This window comes from Zeus faber (genome assembly GCF_960531495.2).
Source record: "Zeus faber genome assembly, chromosome: 3".
NCBI lineage: Eukaryota > Metazoa > Chordata > Actinopteri > Zeiformes > Zeidae > Zeus > Zeus faber.
Genome location: NC_137190.1, coordinates 1,680,322 through 1,700,098, shown reverse-complemented (window position 1 = coordinate 1,700,098; position 19,777 = coordinate 1,680,322). Strand labels below are relative to the sequence as shown.

At 48.4% G+C, this 19,777-nt stretch overlaps 1 protein-coding gene across 1 annotated transcript in view; it reads right to left on the bottom strand.

Moving 5' to 3' along the window:
• Positions 1-10,054: 10,054 nt before the first annotated feature.
• Positions 10,055-19,777, bottom strand: part of mmp15b (matrix metallopeptidase 15b) — a 24,599-nt gene continuing 14,876 nt past the window's right edge. Inside the window, exons 5-10 of the mRNA XM_079997041.1 lie at positions 19,178-19,339; positions 18,736-18,932; positions 15,257-15,395; positions 13,162-13,312; positions 12,295-12,413; positions 10,055-11,866 (exon numbers count right to left, since the gene is read on the bottom strand). Coding sequence (XP_079853167.1) covers positions 11,364-11,866; positions 12,295-12,413; positions 13,162-13,312; positions 15,257-15,395; positions 18,736-18,932; positions 19,178-19,339 — 1,271 coding nt within the window. The 3' untranslated portion in view covers positions 10,055-11,363. The remainder of the gene's footprint in view (positions 11,867-12,294; positions 12,414-13,161; positions 13,313-15,256; positions 15,396-18,735; positions 18,933-19,177; positions 19,340-19,777) is intronic.

The following is a 19,777-nucleotide window of genomic DNA, read 5'->3' as shown; positions in this document are numbered from 1 at the left end:
GGATGGATGGATGGATGGATGGGTAAATGGGTGGATGGATGGATGTGTGTGTGGATTGATTCAATTACTGGGAAATGACATGGCCCTTTATCTTTAACCACAAATTGTCTGTGTATTGTGGACTGACCCAGATATCCCAGCATTCACTTGCACAATGACACTATGATCAATTGAAACCTGACTGGGTTTGTGGTTGTAATCTCCTAATGCTAGGCTAGAGCACATCATCAGTGATATAACCTGGGGTCAGCGGGTGTTTTGGGTCTTTCAACATCAGACACCCTCAGCCAGGCGACCCTGCTGAGCTTGATCAAGCAGCAATCCTAGCAGCAGTCTCCCACACATCGGCTCTCTTGATCCAGAGCCATCTGGAGGCTTTCTACTAGGCCTCTGTGTTGCTGCAGATGGTTCTCCTCCTCTCCTCTCCTGTGATGCTGAGTGCAGAGTAGCCCTGCTAGTCCTTTGCACCCTTCGGACCTCCTCTGGGCCTCCACATGCCAACACTTCATCTTGCAACCTTGTCTGTGTTGCCTGTTGCTGACTAGACCCTCATATTTCTCCCTCTTCCGTTCAAATGCCTCCTCCATGCTGGACCTCTACTCCACAACGTCTGCTCTCACCTCATTCTGGACTAGTTTCCTCTGCTCCTTCCCCCGAGCCTTGTCCTAACAGGGTGTTATGAAGGTTCCCTGTCCAGCTCTTCCCCTGGCCACTTCTCCCACCACGGCACCATAGTGTAGATGTAACTTTGCCTGCTCCACTGCAGCTTCTGCTCTCCACTTCTTGCCTGTCTTAACTGCAACCACTGCCCCAGAAACTTTGTGGTTGCTAGACTCTCGATACTCTGGCATCTCCAGTAGTTTCAGTATACCGTGCTGGTAGATCCATGCTTTGACTTTTCCTATGAGGCCCGTCTTGTTGACATTATTGAGCCACTCCTCCAGGTGCTCACAGGTGTTCTTGATCGATGCAGCATCTCTGAAGCTGTTGAAGAGCTTCCCCAGGCTCTTTACATGCTTCTCAGAGATTGCAGGGATTGGTATATCTGTGACGGTGAATCTGAACTTCTTCAACACCAGGGCCTTGATTTCATAGGCTTCCTGGCCCATTCCACCAGCCTCTCATCCTTAAGAAGTCACAGTTAGGTTGACCATGCAGAGACTCTCAGGCTGAACTTGCTGTAGTGATCCAGGATGAGGTCTCCTAGTTGGTGACATGACTGTTATTCTAATGCTGGCGTTATTCTAATGCTTGGCCCCCTTCCAGTTCAAGGCATCACTGTCTCCAGCAAGAGTTTCATATTGGTGATTTGACCAGAAGCCTCCATTTGCAGTTCGGTACCTGGACCAAATGATAAGGTTTAATTGTTGGGATGGTAGCTCAGGAGGTAGAGCTGGTGGTCTAGTGATCTAGAGGTTGCTGGTTCGATCCCAGTCTCCTCCTGCTAGCATGCTGTAGTGTCCTTGAGCAAGACACTTAGCTCCTGATGGCTACGTCCGTCGGTGTTTGAACAATTGTAAGTCGCTTTGGATAAAAGCGTCTGCTAAATGTAATGAAATAATTGGAACTATGAACCATAAATTAAAACAAACAATGGACCAGGTACTCCCCTGCCCCCTTCATCCCTCTTTGGCATCTGGTTGTCTTGTTCAATAAACTGCAACCCCTTAATTTTAGCTCCAGCTGGCTGGAAATCATGACAGCATCTCCAGACCTTCCTCCAGGAACAGGGGTCCCCCTCCAGCTTTGTGGTGCCTCTCCCTGTGATAGGTAGCTCCAGATGTCCCCCCATCTCTGGTGCAGGCAGGGATCCACCAGATGAAGGAAAGGTGTCTACGTGTGTGTGTGTGTGTGTGTGCCACCCAAGCAGCTGCAGACTGCCAGACATCATGGGCAGAGAATGTCTGATAAATTCTCTCTCCAGATGCTTATTGTGTGTGTGCACGTGAGTATTTGTGTGAGAGAGAGAGAGAGTGTGTGTGTGTGTGTGTGTGTGTGTGTGTGTGTGTGTGTGTGTGTGTATGTGTGTGTGCACGCCCACAGGTGCATCTGCTTCTGTGGGCGTGTGTGTTCTGCAAAGTCGGCTGAATTAGTTTTTTTCTCATAAACACAGTTAAAGGCAGACACACACACTAACACATGAATGTGCGTGCATGCTTGTGGAGGCAGTCCAACGTGCGCTGAATGAGACGTCTCTGATCTGAATATATAAAGGAAGCTATGACTTAGACTTTAATAAAATAATACAAATAAAAACTAAATTCAGCCACTTCCCCGACTCACAATGATGAAGTGGCGAGAAAAATATGTAAATATCTGGGTAAAAAAACTGTACAACGAATGTTTTTGAGAGATTTACTTTGTTGTGTTTGGCTTTGGATTGTTTTATGATCCGTGTTTCATTATTTTCTGAATTAATTACATTTGTGTTGATCATATGGATTTCATTGCTTTGGAGTTATTGCTTTCAAACGTCTGTGCCAATGAAGCTCATTGGATTGAAAAATGTAATTGAAGTTACTGGAGAGAAAAACAGAGAGGGAAACAGAGAGAGAGAGAGAGACAGAGAGAGAGAGAGAGAGACAGAGAGACAGAGAGACAGAGAGACAGAGGGGGAGAGAGAGACAGAGAGAGAGAGCAAATCAACAAAACAATGTATACATTTTTTTCACTGTGCTGCACAGATAGCCTCTGCCTGTGTGTGTGTGTGCGTACATGTGTGTCTCTGCGTGTGTGTATGTGTGTGTGTATGCGTACATGTGCGTGTCTGTGCGTGTGTGTGTGTGTGTGTGTGTGTGTGTGTGTGTGTGTGTGTGTGTGTGTGTGTGTGTGTGTGTGTGTGTGTTAACCTGCAGGTACAGTGAGCTCATTAACTCTGTAATCACTGCATCCATCACTTTACGAGCTTTCTGCCTTCACATGTTTTGTAATAAGTTCTGCATCAGCGAGAATCCTGAGGTGAGGGCTCGACTGCACACACACACACACACACACACACACACACACGCACACACACACATGCACACACACACACGCACACATGCACACACATGCACACATGCACACACACACACACACACACACACACACACACACACACACACACTAGCCAGTGCAGATGTAGTAGGTATTATACAGTTTGCATTACGTCCTCCAGCCTCGTTCCTTCTTGGGCTGAAGACGTCAGACTGGTGGAGGACGCAGTAACACTTTGGCTCAATACAAGTGACAGACGTAAACAATGAAAAAGAAATGCCCACAAACGGGCGTGGCTCAACTCCATCAGGTTCTCACCCCCATTTGTCTTCCCGTCTTCCTGCCTTTCTGTCTTCCTGTCTTTCTGTCTTTCTGTCTTCCTGTCTTTTTGTCTTTTTTTCTTCCTGTCTTTCTGTCTTCCTGTCTTTCTGTCTTTCTGTCTTTGAACATGATGGAAGCATCAACATTGTTGGAGACTCAACATTGTTTTGATTTAAAGTTTCAGTTTGTGGCTAAATCACCATGGCAACAAACTTTTCTCAGTTGACTTTCCAGGAGGTGGTGGACCTCAGCTCTCATGTGATGAGGACTTCCAGCATCATCCCATCCGTGCAGGCTTGTGGCCCACGAGCCTCAGGTTGGACACCAATCCTACAGATTGAAATGCGCAGATCAGAATGCTTTGCGGCTCGAGGGGCGCCACCCCGGACCCCCGTTGTCATGGCTACCAGGTTACAGCTTTCTCTTTGGAAAAATGGAGTTTGGGATGTTTCTCTTTTTCTTTTCTTTGGGGACGAAACACAAAGCAAACCACAGTGGAAGCTCACACAGTCTGGAGATATTTACACCTTATATACAGTATGCTTTTTATACACCTTATATACACTTTATACAGACCTTGTACTTTATATACACCTTATTTATCCTTTACACATATACACCCTATATTCACTTTATATACACTTTATATTCACTTATATACACTTTATATTCACTTATATACACTTTATATTTAGTTATATACACTTTATATTTAGTTATATACACTTCATATTCACTTCATGTTCACTTCATATTCACTTATATAGTCTTTATATTCACTTTATATTCACTAATTGGAAATAAGTGAATATGAAGTGAATACTTTATATTCACTTATATATATTCACTATATATTCACTTATCTTCACTTTATATTCACTTTACATACACATTCTATTTTATATTCAGTTAATATTCTCTTTATATACAAATTCTACTTTATATACACTTTATATTCTCTTTATATACACTTTATATGTACATTGTATCCAGATGCAGAACACCTATTGTTGGTGTGATCTTCAAGGCTGGTTTGTCCAAATGTATGAAGCTATTGGAATGTTCCCACTGTGATAAACGAACAATCAATGTTTTCATGTCATCATCTCTACATCGATCCTTTGTTCATTTTTATATGTTCATAATAATTAACCCAAAAAGTAGTACCATGTAGATTTAAAGACACTATATTTATTTTGCTTAGATTAAATTAAATGTATGAAATCATCAAATCAAAACAAACGTCACCTTATCGATGCTGAAGCATTTGACTGAAAAGCTTCATTTTATTCATCTCCTTTTGTCGATTGTTGCTGAACATGTTTCCTGTCTCAAGCTGAAACACCGTCACATCAACATTCAATTCAATGCTTTCACCAACACGACAGCAGCTGCTCACACGTCTGCTCAACGCGTTGGCACATGTGTGTGTGCGTGTGTGTGTGTATCTGTGTGTGTATCTGTGTGTGTTGTCTGTGTGTGTGTGTGTGTCTGTGTGTGTGTGTGTGTGAGTCTGTGTGTGTGTGTGTGTGTGTGCAGGTGCGTGCATGTGGTGGGTGTCCAGGTGTGGTTCTTTCCACGGTGTTAACAGTGTGACACTCTTAAGGTGGAGCTCCATTGCATCACCGGCTCAGACAGATTTTCAGCTTTGTTTATTGCAGCTGGTTGAAGGTGCAACTCCGTCCGGCTGTGGTCTGACTCAAACTGCAGCAGTTCACATGGAACATTGTAATTATAACTCTTCACTTTACGGGGTGTGTATGAATATCTGAGCATTAGACAGGAGAGGAAATTTGCACTAACTCAGTAATAGCTCAGTAATATCTATAACCATTAATAACACAGTTATAACATTCATACCAGTAACAACACAGCAATAGCAGCAATAACACAGTAATAACCAGTAATACCACATTAATTGCCAGTGTTAACACAGTACTAACCTGTAATAACACAGTAATAACCTAATACCATAATTACAAAGTAACAACTCAGTAATAACACAGTAATAGCAGTGATAACTCAGTAATGACTCATGAATAACACAGTAACAGTAATCACACCAATGACATTTATTACATTTCTTTATTTACGAGTGAGCGATGATGCTCAGATGTTTCTCAGTTACACCAGCATCTCATAAATATCAATAAAACCAAAATGGGATAGTTATTGTTCCTGGTATATGATTGGATGATTCCCAGTCAATGACTACACTGTGAACCAGTCATTTAAAGGACCAGGACACAAACCACCTGTTTGTTGAGTGAAGAACGTTTCATCTCCTGTTGTAATTTGATATTATTTTGAGGAAGCTTCAAACCGACCCTCCGCTCTTCAACACACGCAGCCTTTCGCTCCAAAGGTTTTGCATTTTAAAGTGACACGAAACCTGAAGGAGAATCCACCTGAACGTTCACAGCTTTTCTGTGACGTCAAACTAAAGCGGCGCTCCACATCCACGGACACTTTGAGTGGAATTCCACTTGGACCTCTTCACAGTTCGCAGCCGAGCGGCCAGAGACATGAGGCCAGGCGGCCCAAGGTGGGTCCGCCACCCTGTGTTGGGCCACCAAGACCTTTCATCTGGCCCAGCACGGCCTTTTTGTCAATAATTATAAAAATAACAATCATAAGGTTTTATGTGGTTTTGTATGTGTGCAAAGTTGGCCTCTCTGCTTTTGGCACATTTAGTTACTTGCTGCACGCAACAAGACTTGATGTTCGTTCCAAAGACGACTGTTCGACAGCCCAGAACGTCTCCTGGTCGTGGACGTCAGGAGGAGATCTGTGCCGTTGGAACCTCTGTATCATTTTGCATCTTATTTACAAGGCAATGTAATGAAGTTTGTGCATCTCCACCCTCCAACCTCCACCCTCCAGCCCCCCCGCTTCACCGGTGCCAGCGCCGGTCGCCCCCCCCCCTGCGCTCGGGGTCCAGACGCCTCCTGGGGCTCCAGGTGACGCCCGCGCTACGTCACCGTGGGGGGTGGGGACGGGGAGCGGCCTGGCGCAGCAGAATATGGAAAATGTGTTTTTTTGTGGAGTGGAGTTCATAGCTTTTCACGGGATGTTACGAGGCGTCAGTAAAACCTGGATGATCCACACACACACACACACACACACACACACACACACACACACACACACTATGTACTCCACCTCTGGGGCCACTATGGAACCAAGGCCTTTCCTGAATACACAGAGCAAAACAAAACATGACACAACACAGAACAACACCGATTATAACAACCTCTGTTTACCAGTCACTGGATCCTCCTTTGTGTCCTGTTACTTCAAATGCTTTTGTGTTTACAGCCTTCCCTGCGGTTTACTCCAACCCTCTTTAACACTCAAATAAGCTTCAAAAATGTCAATTGCACCAAAAACAGGATATCACCAGATGCAGCTGAGCGGCCGACGCAGGCCTGTCCAGCAGATGTGAGGAGAACCACAACAGGTGCTTGAGGTTCTGACTGCTCCTCGTTAACGGAACCTGTGAGTGATTACAGACTTTCCACGTGCACATGCACCGTGAACGTTCACCGAAAGCTCACTTGCGGGCTCCCTCTCCAGCCGGAGTAGAGATAACTGCTAGTGATTAGTGCGCACTGCGGGGTTACCTGGTGATAACTGGAGTGGAGTTTACAAGACTCACACACACACACACACACACACACACAGCCCCCCCCCACCCCCCACTCTTGTTTACATACAAAGGCTGTACAAAACAGAAATGCTAAATAAATAGTTTGTTGGTGGAGTGGCTGCAGACGAGCTGCTGAATGAGTTGAAGCTCATTAGGACTCAAGCATGTGGCCCCGGGGCCACATCTGACCCGTGAGACTATTCACTGCGGCCCGCTACGTGTATATAATGTATTGTTAATCTGTCATGCAAATTCATTTTAAAATCACAGCGCTTCAGTAATCCAAGTTAATTTACTGAATGTTTTCAGAATATAAACAGAAAAACGTAGAATATAATAAATAACTGTGATTATGTAACATATTAATAGTTGAAGTATATAACAGACAGGTTATTAAGCATTTCAAGTGTGTTGTGGAAAAAAAGATGCTGTCCATAGACTTTCAAACTACATTAAAGTGTTGTTATGATACGTCCACTCGTGAGGACTGAGTGGACTCACTTCCTGTCCTCTCATGTGGCTTCCTGGCCAGCAGCCACGCCCACCCCCCGTGACATAAGGCAGCGCAGCGAGTCCCGTGTGAGACAGGAAGCAGAGTGACCTCAGCACAGGAAGACAACAGGGTGCATGTGTGTGTGTGTGTGTGTGTGTCTGTCTGTGTATGAATGTGTGTGTGTGTGTGTGTGTGTGTGTCTGTCTGTGTATGTGTGAGTGTGTGTGTGTGTATGTGTGTGTGCTCTAGGAGTTTTCCATTGCAGTGTGAGTGGGCTCCAGCTGTTTGCTGTGTCAGTAAAAACTGCAGGACTCTGATTGTTTTCAAAGTTATTTTTTTAATGTGTACATGTCCAGCATGGATTGTTAACACACTCAAATCGAGGTGAACACACAACAACACAAATGTATAAAATTTTACATTTTCTACAGAAAAATAACATCACTAACAACCAATCAAAAAACAACCTAGTTGGAATGTTATTAACAACAACAAAGAAAATCGTCGACGTTAACGACGTCGTATCAAATTCTGAGAGAAATAAGAAACGCACAAATAGAAATCGTCAAAAAAAAATTCAAATCACAAGAATCAGACAAATGACACTGACTCCACCACCTCCGTCCCGGATGGAGCTGAGGTTTGTCAGATCCAAAATGGCCGCGTGTGAGATGCTATGACTGAGTCTGCCACCAGGGGGCTCGCCTCCGCCAACGCCCCCGCTTATTAGATCGCTGGTAAAGAAAGAGAAGCTACTTGTTCAGACAGGAAGTAGTGGCTGCCTCTAAAAGCTGCTGCAGGAAGCGGTTTGTACCGTGGGAGACAGCGGCGGGTTTGGATCCGGCGCTCTGGGATCCAGCGCTGGAGACATGGAGCCGCGTCCCCGAACCCGTTTCATCCAGACGGGGGAGTCAGCGAAGCGGCGCCTCCTGCCGCCGAGTGGTTTCATTTCCACGAGGCTCAATGTGCGAGGTGAGGTGCACCCTGGGAAACAGCCCCCCCCCCCCCAACAAAGAGAGGGGGGGGGGTTATTTGTTATGGTTCGATCCCCCAGGGGTGCAGGGTTGAGCGGGGCATGGGGGGAGGGGAGAGGGAGGTTTACAGTGAGTCTTGTGAAAGTGAACCTCCCCCAATCTGAGCAGAGCAGTGACTCTCCAACGTCAGTTTGATCCATTCCATCAGATTCAGCCTCTGGATCCAATCTGATCAATATCTTCATTGATTCCATCAGATTCAGTGTCTCCACCGTCATCAGGGAGAGAACAGTGAAACGAGGACGTTACCGGAAATTAAATTACACTTTAACTGCTGATCATTTTTCTGGGGATTCCCTGGAAGCTCTTGAAGGACCCCTGGGGGGTCCCTGGACCCCACGTTGAGAACCCCCCCCCCGCTGAGTGGTCACAGCTCCTCAGCTGCAGCCTTTTAACTTCGATCTCATAAATTACTCTCATCAAAACCTGTTGAAGGAGCTTTTTCCCAGAGTGCACCTCCCTCCTCCCTCCTCCACCCTCCTCCCTCCCTCCTCCCTCCTCCACCCTCCTGTCCTGTCCAATGAACTCTGACTTGGTCCAGACTCACCAGGACTCGCTGTGGATCCATTGATCGCCCTGCGGGGGGGAGCGGGGGGGTCAGATCAGATCGGCCACAGGGCTTTTACCACTGATTACCCCCCCCCCCTCCCCCAGGGGGCGGACGGAAGCAGAGGAAACTGTTTCCTGGCAACTGAGATGGAGCAACCTAAGATCAATCTCTGGTTTGTCTGTGAGTGTGTGTGAGTGTGTGTGAGTGTGTGTGAGTGTGTGTGTGTGTGTGTGTATGTGTGTGTAGTAAATTTCTCCCATAGCGTGTGCGTGTGCGTGTGTGTGTGTGTGTGTGTGTGTGCGTGTGTGTGTGTGTGTGTGTGTGTATGTGTGTGTATGTGTGTGTGTGTGCGTGTGTGTGTGTGTGTGTATGTGTGTGTATGTGTGTGTGTGTATGTGTGTGTATGTGTGTGTGTGTATGTGTGTGTGCGTGTGTGTGTGTGTATGTGTGTGTATGTGTGTGTGTGTATGTGTGTGTATGTGTGTGTGTGTATGTGTGTGTGCGTGTGTGTGTGTGTATGTGTGTGTATGTGTGTGTGTGTATGTGTGTGTGTGTGTGTGCGTGTGTGTGTGTGTGCGTGTGGAGCTGGTTCTTGTTTCTTTGCCGTTTGGCCTCCACAGCTTCCTCCGCTGCAGAGCTGCTGCATTTAGGTCACGCGGTGCCGTGCCAGCGAGAGGCTGCTGAGGTCGTCTTCCTAAAAAGGGTTTGGTGTCTGCTCTGCCCCCCTCACCCCCACCACCCCCACCCCCACCGCCACCACCACCGCAAATGATCCAAAGTCAAAGTCGTTTGTTGCAACAGACGAAGCAACGTCCAGACTCAACACATGTTGTGTCACGTGAGTTTTACTGAGGTGGGGCCATTAACCACCTTCCACCACTCCACCTTACACCACCCCACCTTCCACCACCACCCCACCCTGACATGTGACATGCTTCCACTACACTGTAGGACACCCCCCACCCCCTCCAACCACACCCCCTCTCTCCAAATCTTCTCTTTCTGAAACCTGAGCTACACCCTCCTCCCCTTTGAAAAGCAAACTGACTGGACTTCGGCTCAGCCCCACCCCACCCCACCTAACCTCCACCCACATCTCTCCCTCTCTCTCTTTCTAATCTCTTCTCCTCGGTGACCCCTCCACTGGTTTGCACTGTTTTTACCCAGATGAAAGGGTTGCAGTGTTTTGGTTTTGGGTGGTGGGGTGGGGGTGTAGATTTGGGGGGCCTTGGTTTAGGTTTGGGGTGGGGGCGCTCACACCTGCTGTTTTTGTTTCCTTCCTTCTTGGAGTGGACATGAGGTTCTGTGTCTTTAATTCTTAAAAAAAGGCAGCGAGTGTGGCTGGGCGTCGGCGTCTTTTGGCCTCCTAGTTTGCCTCCTAGTTTGCCTCCTAGTTTGCCTCCTAGTTTGCCTCCTAGTTTGCCTCCTAGTTCGCCTCCTAGTTCGCCTCCTAGTTCGTCTCCTAGTTCGCCTCCTAGTTTGCCTCCTAGTTCGCCTCCTAGTTCGCCTCCTAGTTGCTCATTTCCTCTGCTTGTGTCAGGTCGGGTGTTGCTCTTGTCCGTCAAACAGGACGTTGACTTTCCGTAGAAGAGAAAAACTACAAAGGGCCACAAAGAATTCCCTGAATTTTGCGCTGAGGGCTCCAGTCTTATCGTCTCTGCCGCTGGTTGGAGCCGCGGGGGCGGAGCCGCGGGGGCAGAGCCGGGATCACTTGGTGTTGGAACAAAGATCTTTTCCATCAAGCGACTCCGTGACACCAAGTGCAGCTGGTTCCTACAAGTCCAGCGACAGAGGAACTAAACGCTGGTTTCAGCCGCTCCGCATCGACTTCCTGAACACGGCGACATGTTGACACCGACACAAAACCTGTCTGTCTGATCCAGAGAGCGAGAGCGAGAGAGAGGGAGACAGGGAGAGGGATAGAACCCGGGGAGATGAAGGAGAGCACGGTGTGGAGGGGGGGTTCAGAGACAATTTAAAAGCAGAAACCCTGCTGAGACGTGGGGGGGGGACCTTCCTGGTGCAGAAATAACAACGAGAAAAAGAAAGTCCCACAGTATGAACCAAAACAACATCCTCATAATAATAATAATAATAATAATAATAATAATGTGCAAACTTCTCTATTTTAAATAGAAAGTATTGTAGAGCACCGGGGGGGGTGTATATAAATAGATTTCCTGTCACGAATATTTATGCTTTTTTCTGCCTGTTTGTGTCGGTGTGTCTCTATGTGTGTGTGCGCGTTGCAGTACAGTATGTGCACGTCTGCCTCCACGGTCGTTTGGGGTCCCTGAAAAGTCCTGGCCCCGCCCCGGAGCGCCTGCCTGGGGGGGGGGGTCAGACCCAGTCCTGCAGCGAGCGCTTGCAGTGCACCAGCAGGCGGGGGGCCCCCTTCCTCTGCAGCGTGCTGATGATGCCGTAGATCAGTCCCAGAATGCACAGCACCAGGACCAGCGGCACGCTCACCATCAGCACGTTCATGGTGCGCTGCTCGCTGTCGTCCACCTTCAGCACCACGTCCACCTCGTTGGCGTCCTCCTCCCGCCCCTCCCGTTCCTCCTCCTCTGCGTCCCTCGTCCCGGCGTCGGCGTCAGCGCCGCCGTCCCGGTCCTCGCCCCGGTCTTTGTCGCCGTCGCGGCCCGCGTCTGGGTTGAACGGGGGCCGGTTCACGTCGGGGTACTTGCGCCCGGGGTCAGGGTCCGCGTCCCGCTCAGGGGGCTCCGGGTCCACGCTGCAGCCCATGAAGTCCCGCAGGATGGACTTGGGGAAGCCCGGCTCGCTCTTCATGCGGTGGTTGTCGAACTTCCAGTACCGGGAGCCTTTGTAGAAGTAGGTGTAGGCTGCAGAGGAGGAGGAGGGATGGAAATAAATACCAAAATACCAAGAGGAGCACTAGATAACACGTTCTTTTTGGATTATTTTTGGCCTCCTTCACATCATCCGTCACACAAGTGAAATCGCAGCAATGGGTGGGTTTGCAGTTATTTCAATCTTCCTGGTGTGATTGGGGCATTTTTGGTTTGAGTCATTATTTGGCGTACAATGATAAATTTGGGGAATCTAACATGCTCCTGTGCCTCAAATAATTGGGGTTATTTTCCAACACAACGTCCGTGCAGGAATCACTGAGCACACACTTACACACACCAACCCCCTCTTTCCTCAGACCATTGAGCTTCCACGCCCTGATTCATTGTTTCAGGAATCTCTCTCTCTCTCTCTCTCTCACACTAATGCGCACGGTTCCAACCCCCAACCCTCCACTCACCTCCATCATCGCTGAGGAAAGCCCCCTTGGGGGTGGAGGGCACCGACGAGCCCCACACGCTGATGGGCTTCGGGTAATCTCTGTCGGCCGCACGGGACTGCTCGTTGAACCGCCAGTACCTGGGGGGGGGGGGGGGGTGGGGGGTCATTGACATACAGCCAATCAGATCAGTGAATCACATCAGGAAGCCACGCCCACCCATTGAGCTGACTTTGCTTTATTCACTGTAGTTGGCTGGAGAGTGAACGGAAGTTGAGAAAATATCTGATCAGAGCACGGAGGGAGAAAGCAGAAACATGGAAATGGGAATGTTATTTTCTGGACCCGGAGTTTTCCACCTCTGGATTACTGTGTTAAAAACAGACCATAGTCTGTTTTTAACACAGTAGAGAGATGGCTTCTCCCACTGTACATTCCACAAAAAGAAACCTCTGCACACACATTGAAATGCTTGTTGTTCTTGTGTAAAAATGGACCTGTCATTGCAGAAGACGCCACACGAGGCTCTGGATGAATACTGTGTGTTGTTCTGCTTCAGTGTCTATGTTCGCTAAATGCAATGTAATGTAATGTTCGGAAAACTGCAGCTGTAAACATTGACGTGCATTAGAGATCTTTTCATTTAATTGCATGTTATCGGCCCTGCTTTCAGGGTGAATAAGGTCGTGGTTTTGCCACCGGTTTCTGATTTACGTGGTTAACGGTCCTAACATGAGTTCGTGCCACTTCTGAGCGTCCACCCATCCATGCGGTTCATGCTCCCTGGTCTGATCAGATCCATTTATTTGTTATTTTGAATCTCATCTAAATGTCTGAGTGGCTTGTGTTTCCCAGCAGAGGTTGGACTTTTCCTCAGGTTGTTCTCACCAGTCTCCCTTGAAGAAGTAGGTATATCCAGAAGGTTCCCACCAGATGGCCGTGTCAATGCGGTCGTAGGGAATGTCCCGGCCGTAGTTGGTCAGCTCCAGTGGGTACCCGGGTTCCAGGTTGGCCTCCCGGAACAGCCAGTACTTGTTCCCTTTGGAGGGAGGAGGGAGGATCAGCGATGAACACCAAAAGTTCACAAACCTTCTGAGGCCTTTCAGTCAGGAGTTTGCATGTTCTCTCCATCTCTCCATTCCTGGTGCTTGTCTATGTATTTAGCAAATAAAGGATGGAGGGACGGAAATGGGATGGAAATGGTTCCATCCCATGAGAGCTCATGGAACAGTGCGAAGGGTTCTATTAGAACAGGGAGATGGGAGAGGAGGCCACGGAGAGAAGGCTGTGGGAGGGTTAGTGTGTTGGTTGGTTGGGTGGTGGTAGGTACGGTGGAGAAGATTGGGGTGAACAAGGGTGGAGGGGGCTGGTTGTTGAGAAGGAAAGAGAGAGAAATGGAAATGCTTCCATGAAGCTTTATGGTGCATTGAGTGGGACTTTCCCTCCATCCACACCCCTTGTAAGCCAGAGGTACTGATCTGGAAGCAGTTAGCAAGACCCTATAGATACACACACAACACACACACACACACACACACACACACACACACACACACACACACACACACACACACACACCACATTCACTGGTACAATAGTAATTGAAAAGGCCTGAACACAATGAGAGAAACTAAACAGTGTATAACCACAGGCTGGAGTAATGGAGGTTCTGCGCCTAACGACCCATCAGGGGTTTGGTCCTAATGGGGGTGGGGTGTGGGGGGGTGGGGTGTGCGTGTGGGTGTGGGGGGTGTGGGGGGGTGGGGTGGCGTGGGTTGGGGAGGGGGGGGTGGTCTAAGTGTTTTTCAGTGTGTGTTGGAGCCCGGGACCGACGCTCCCCTGGCAATCTTCCAAGACCCTTTTCCCACTGGCCTCCCACCCCCCATCCACACCCGCCTCACCCACCTCAACCCCCCACAACACACACCCAACCACCCCATGAAACACCACCCCCAGGACACTGTCTGCTCTACAGTGCATTATCTGTCTGTCTGTCTATTCCTTTCATCTCAGCCCTCTTCTCAAATAAACTCAGTTAAAAATCTTTATTGGTGATTGAACCAATAAAGATTTTGATGTGCGTGTGTGTGTGTGTGTGTGTGTGTGTGTGTGTGTGTGTGTGTGTGTGTGTGTGTGTGTGTGTGTGTTTGTGTGTGTGTGTTTGTGTGTGTGTGTTTCTCGCCAGATGTGTCTTAAGGGCTGATCTCAGGTCCCCTCTTATTCCTTAATTTCTTTCTCTGATGGATGAAAGCCAAGTCAGAGCCACAGGGTTTGCCAATGACATCATCATCATCACCATCATCGTCATCATCATCATCATCATCATCATCAGGGTCTGCCTTAAAGGCACAGTGAGCCCGTTTTCCCGGGCTCCAGCGCTTCATCCCCCGTTATAGAAGAACAAGCTGCTCGCACGGAGTCACACGATACAAATAACTGAGTTAAAACAGGCCAGAAAACGTTTAATGATCTGTACTAAAAATACATTAAATACTTTATATATCTCCATCTCTGCCTCAACTGTCAGAGACAAAACAGCTTCCAGATCCTCCAGACTGTCAGTAATTCAATATTACATCTGAACCATTATAGATGTACAGTAAAGTACAAAACTAAACAGATGTTGGAACACATGTTCGCCTAGAGACACATTATGTTTCATGTGCTGAAGACACTAAACTCCCCACGCTATCAGACAATAAAACTCCAAACACCAAGAAACTTTGGGCCAAAAAGGGTGGAGACGCTGCTGCATATGGAGGCCAGGCCGTGGATTTGAGTCCTGAACTCAAATGCAGATTCCGGATCCAAAGGACCACGGTGTTGAGCCGTCGCTGTGTCTGGATCTTTAATGGCCGAACGCTGCTGCTCCGTCAGAAACCCAATGCTGACTGTTCAATCAGAACCAGTGACTTCATCTTTCTGCCTGTTCCCCACGTATGAGTGTATGAATAAATGTAAGAGTGAGGGATGGTTTCCATACCTTTGAAAAAGACGAACTTCCCGTCGTGTCTCTCGTAGGCGGCGTCGATGTCTCCGGGCAGCCCCCTCCAGAAGTGGCTGATGGGCATGGGGTAGTTGTCCAGAACCCGGTTCCGACGCACGCGCCAGAACCAACGGCCCTGAGAGCAGAACAGGAGGTAGAAGCTCTTAGAAACTTTAACGCAATAAGAAGACACCGTTGTCCAATCCTCTCTCTAGACACACGCCGTCTCCACTGTGTTTCCTGGAATCCAGGAATTAGTCCAGGCCAGACCAGTTTGAGTCACGGTTTGACTCCCTCCAGGAAAGATATGTGACCTGAACTTGAAACGCTCAGGTTTCAAGGTCGGCTGCCGGGTTGAGTTCTCTTAATCCGCTGATTCCATCACACCTCTTATTTCCCATAATGCTTTGCGTTGGGGCTACTGGTGATTGTAGTTAATGCCAAGCACAGTGAGTGCTAGGAGATAAGTGGACCAGAAGGTACAATTAACTAACATGGAGCTAAGCGCCAGCGGGCTAAGAATAGCTGGTGTGGCTGCATCACGTCTCATCACACACTCCGTCCTCCAGGAGCAGCTGTTTGCTCAAGTTGGTCCGAAACATCTTGCGAACCTTTCTGAGTCCATGATTCCAGATGACACATTAACAACAGACGCTGAACACCTTTTTGGATGTATTTATTAGCAGTGAGTCAGTGACTCACTGGTTTGAACCGGGTGACGTAGCAGTAAAAGCTGAACACCGCTTGTTCTTGGCTGGCACGGAGAGGTTTGCCCTTCACGCTGGCGCAGGGAGGATGGCACTACAAGAACACTCACGCGTAAGGATCTCCATCTCCTTTGCTCTTCTCCCACTATAAATATAAATGCTCTCACAGAAAAGGACGGTATGACAGGAAACAGGATCATGAAGATCTGCAGAATGCAGAATGGAACTGAATCCAATGGGAACCAATCAGAACAGTTGTGAACGCGCCGGACCAGCCGGTCCTGTCCAGCTTGACGCCCTGACAGACAGGATCACTGCACGGGCGTGACGTCTTGATAAGCGGCTCACAGCGGAGCGGAACCAGAACAGAATGCGGTGTGATGGGGCGGCCATTAAGAGCACTTCAGCGTGCAGTAATCTCCGGCAGTCTGATGTGAAGATAGAGTGCAGGCAACGAAGAAAGAAAAGGAGCAATTACCCCTGAGAATGACGTCTCTCTTCCTCCCCTAATGGACAGGAATTAATGCAAAGAGAGAAAGAGAGAGGTGTTGGAGCACACATCTCCTCTTGAAATGCCTCGTCCACCCGGACGTCTCGCAGTGAAATATCAACATAAAAAAGCATGTCTAAATGTCTCGCTTTTATACTGAGAAGAGGAGCCACGATTACAAATCGCCGGTGCTCTGAAGCACTTCCACTAAAAGGGCCAAGACAGTGTCTGAGCATATGCACGATGACGCCCACACCGCTAGATGCCAAGTCTGGACATGTTGGCTTCCCAAGGACCGGGTCAAACACACAGACGTCTCATCTCCAACTGGATGTCGAAGTGTAGACGAGTGTGCAGAGCCTTCTGTCCAGTGCTCGTACCTCCAGTGCTGCTGTCTCTCAACACCCCCCCGCTCTCCCACCCAAACACAAAGACAACGTGTGAAGCCTCTTTACTACGGGACCAGAGGAATGAACTGCCCCACCCGGCCAGTCAACCTGAATGCAATCAACTATGTCATATTTGAACCAATAGGAGCGGTCGGTGAACTACTACACAAACTCACTGTGTCCATCTGCTCATCCCTTATTCTAGACAAGTTTATTTGCTCAGAGATTTTGTATTTTGTTGTGAGTATACGCCTTTAGGAATACAAATCACCTGCTGGGGACAGGTTTTGACAGAGTCAAAACTCAGTTGTGCTTTCACATGAATTTTGTGTACAACCATTCAAATACAAACAGAGAAAACTCCAAATTTGTTTTAATTTCTATTATGATGGATGAAATACATCTACAGCAAAAAAGAGAGGCCTGTCATCTGAAGGGTGGAGGCCATGACATGAGCTAGCACCATCGCTGTATTACCCCCATGACCAGTAAACAGATGGAGCAGACATTTACCAACAACCAGGGGCCTTGGAACTTGGATGGGTGATTGAAAAAGGTCTTAAAAATACCTTTAAATCTCGAATCCAGATGACAGCTATTCGCAGCACAGGGCCCAGAAGAGCAGTTTGTGTACCAGAGAGAATCTTACAACCCCAGTGAAAAGTTCCTTCTCGCTGCCAGCTGGTCAAACGTGAGCAGCTCATGTGAGTCCAGACACCTCAGGGCAACAGCTGATCGCGCCCCACCCCTCGGAAACAGCGCGTTTCATCCCATTAAAGTGAAAGCGCCTGTCGTTTTACAATCCTCTAAGGACCTGATTGGAAACAGGTGCATGGAACAGGCCCCGCGCCTGCCTTGAATGCCCCTGGAAAGGGTGATAACTTAACAACAAAGTTTCCTTTAATATTTTATAAAGAAAAATTGACCTTGTTCAAGGTGGCACAGTCTGGTGGGAGGTGAAAGTCTGTTTTCAGGTGATCAAACTTGTCACACCTGCAGAACACAGGATTAGCTGTTAAAACAGCTGAACCCCTTTTCGCACCACGGCCGGAAAAGTCGAGCTGCTTTACAAGGTCCACTTGTTTTCAATAGACATGACTGTGCCAAAGTGGTAAAAACAGACGGTCAACCTCCCAGCGTCCAGCATGACCATGATGGTCAATCAAATCAAATTCTAGATTTTTCAACCATAGAAAGGCACTTTATGTCCAATCCCACATAATACAAAAAGGTGAAAAGGTTTATTCTCACCAAGTGTGTCCAGAAAAACAAAGATTACATTTAAAAGTTATAAGGATCTCTCAAATAGCTTTTCTGGGAGGCTGTAAATGGAGCAAACATGAATAAAGTCTGTTTAATTATTTGGATCACTGTTTTAAGTTAGTGGAGAACATACTTACACTAAGAATGATCCGCACAGAGAGAAACCCATCCACTCAAAGCTCTCGTCACTTGACAATCTATGGACTGGGTTTTGGACACAATCACCGCCCAGCGCCATTGAGCACCTTGAGACTTGTGACCTTGAAAGGAAGCGTCTCGACCGTGTGCTTTTAATGTTCTCTCACAGAACATTGTGAACTTTGGTTTACTGAACAGTCCATAAAACCCACGAGGATCTCTTCAGGACGATGAGCTACTGCGTACCTGAACCTCCATCTAAGAACCTGGTTGACTGCCCCCACCCCTCATCCCCTGACACTGGAAGCCCGCCCCCACCCCTCAGCCCCTGACACTGGAAGCCTGCCCCCACCCCTCAGCCCCTGACACCTGAAGCCTGCCCCCACCCCTCAGCCCCTGACACTGGAAGCCCGCCACCACCCCTTAGCCCCTGAAACTGGAAGCCCGCCCCCACCCCTCAGCCCCTGAAACTGGAAGCCCACCCCATACCTTGAAGACGAACATCTCCCCTCGGAGCATGGTGACCGTGTCAAAGTTGCCCTCGCAGATGTTGGGACCGTAGTGGTCTGGTCTGTCCGTGGCCCTGGGGCGGTCGGGGTGGCGAGGCGGAGTCTGGGGGGGTCGGGGTTCCGGGCGACGGGGGGTGATGGTGGGCAGGGCCTGGGTGGGCCCGCTGTCTGGTTGACCTATCAAAGGACACAAGGAGGAGGAAGGTGAAACCTGCTGTAATGGCTACAGCTACACAGAACAGTGCCGGACTAAAGGGGCAGAATATTGGGCATTAACTCTCAAGGCGGCGATGTGGACATTTCATTCCGAAGGTCATAAAGCCAATCTTGAAGGACAATGTTGAGGTACTTTGAGAATTAGAAGTAGGTCTCTTGCTGCTGTGGAGCAGTCGAACCCCTTATGACCTTCGTCCCAGACTCACCGTAGATCTGCTGTATCCCTCGACGGTCGTCTTCAGGTAGCTGGAAGTTTTCCGTCTCCATCCACTGGTAGAAGGGAGCCATGATGGCCAGGGGGTTGTTGGAATGCTCCAAGCCCAGGGCGTGGCCTAGCTCGTGGACCGCTACCAGGAACAGGTCGTTACCTGGGTACAGCGGGGAGAGGGGGTGGGAGGTACAGACATCAGTCTGAGCGAGAGGAAGGTACAGCCCGGCACGGTGACCTCGCCGTTTCCAGGAGACTAACACTCCTCCATCAAATGAGCAGTGACTCAGAAAATGTTCACCATAAAGATAGGCGTGAGAGGAAACAAGTTGACATAAAAATGTAAGATAACTGTGAGCATCCAGTCAAAATGCTGTGTCAGGAGGACCCCCCCAATCTTCCTCATTAAAACCTGAGGTTCAACCAACAGGAATGTGCCTGTTGAGTGTTTTCTCCTAATTACAGTCTCAATGAAGATTTCCACAAATCTGACAGCCACACATTATGGACGGCCGCGCTAATAACTGCAGACGCGGATCAGCGTTCCGTCCCGGCCAATGAAAACCCCCGTTGTCCATGTCCGTGGTGACGGACACAC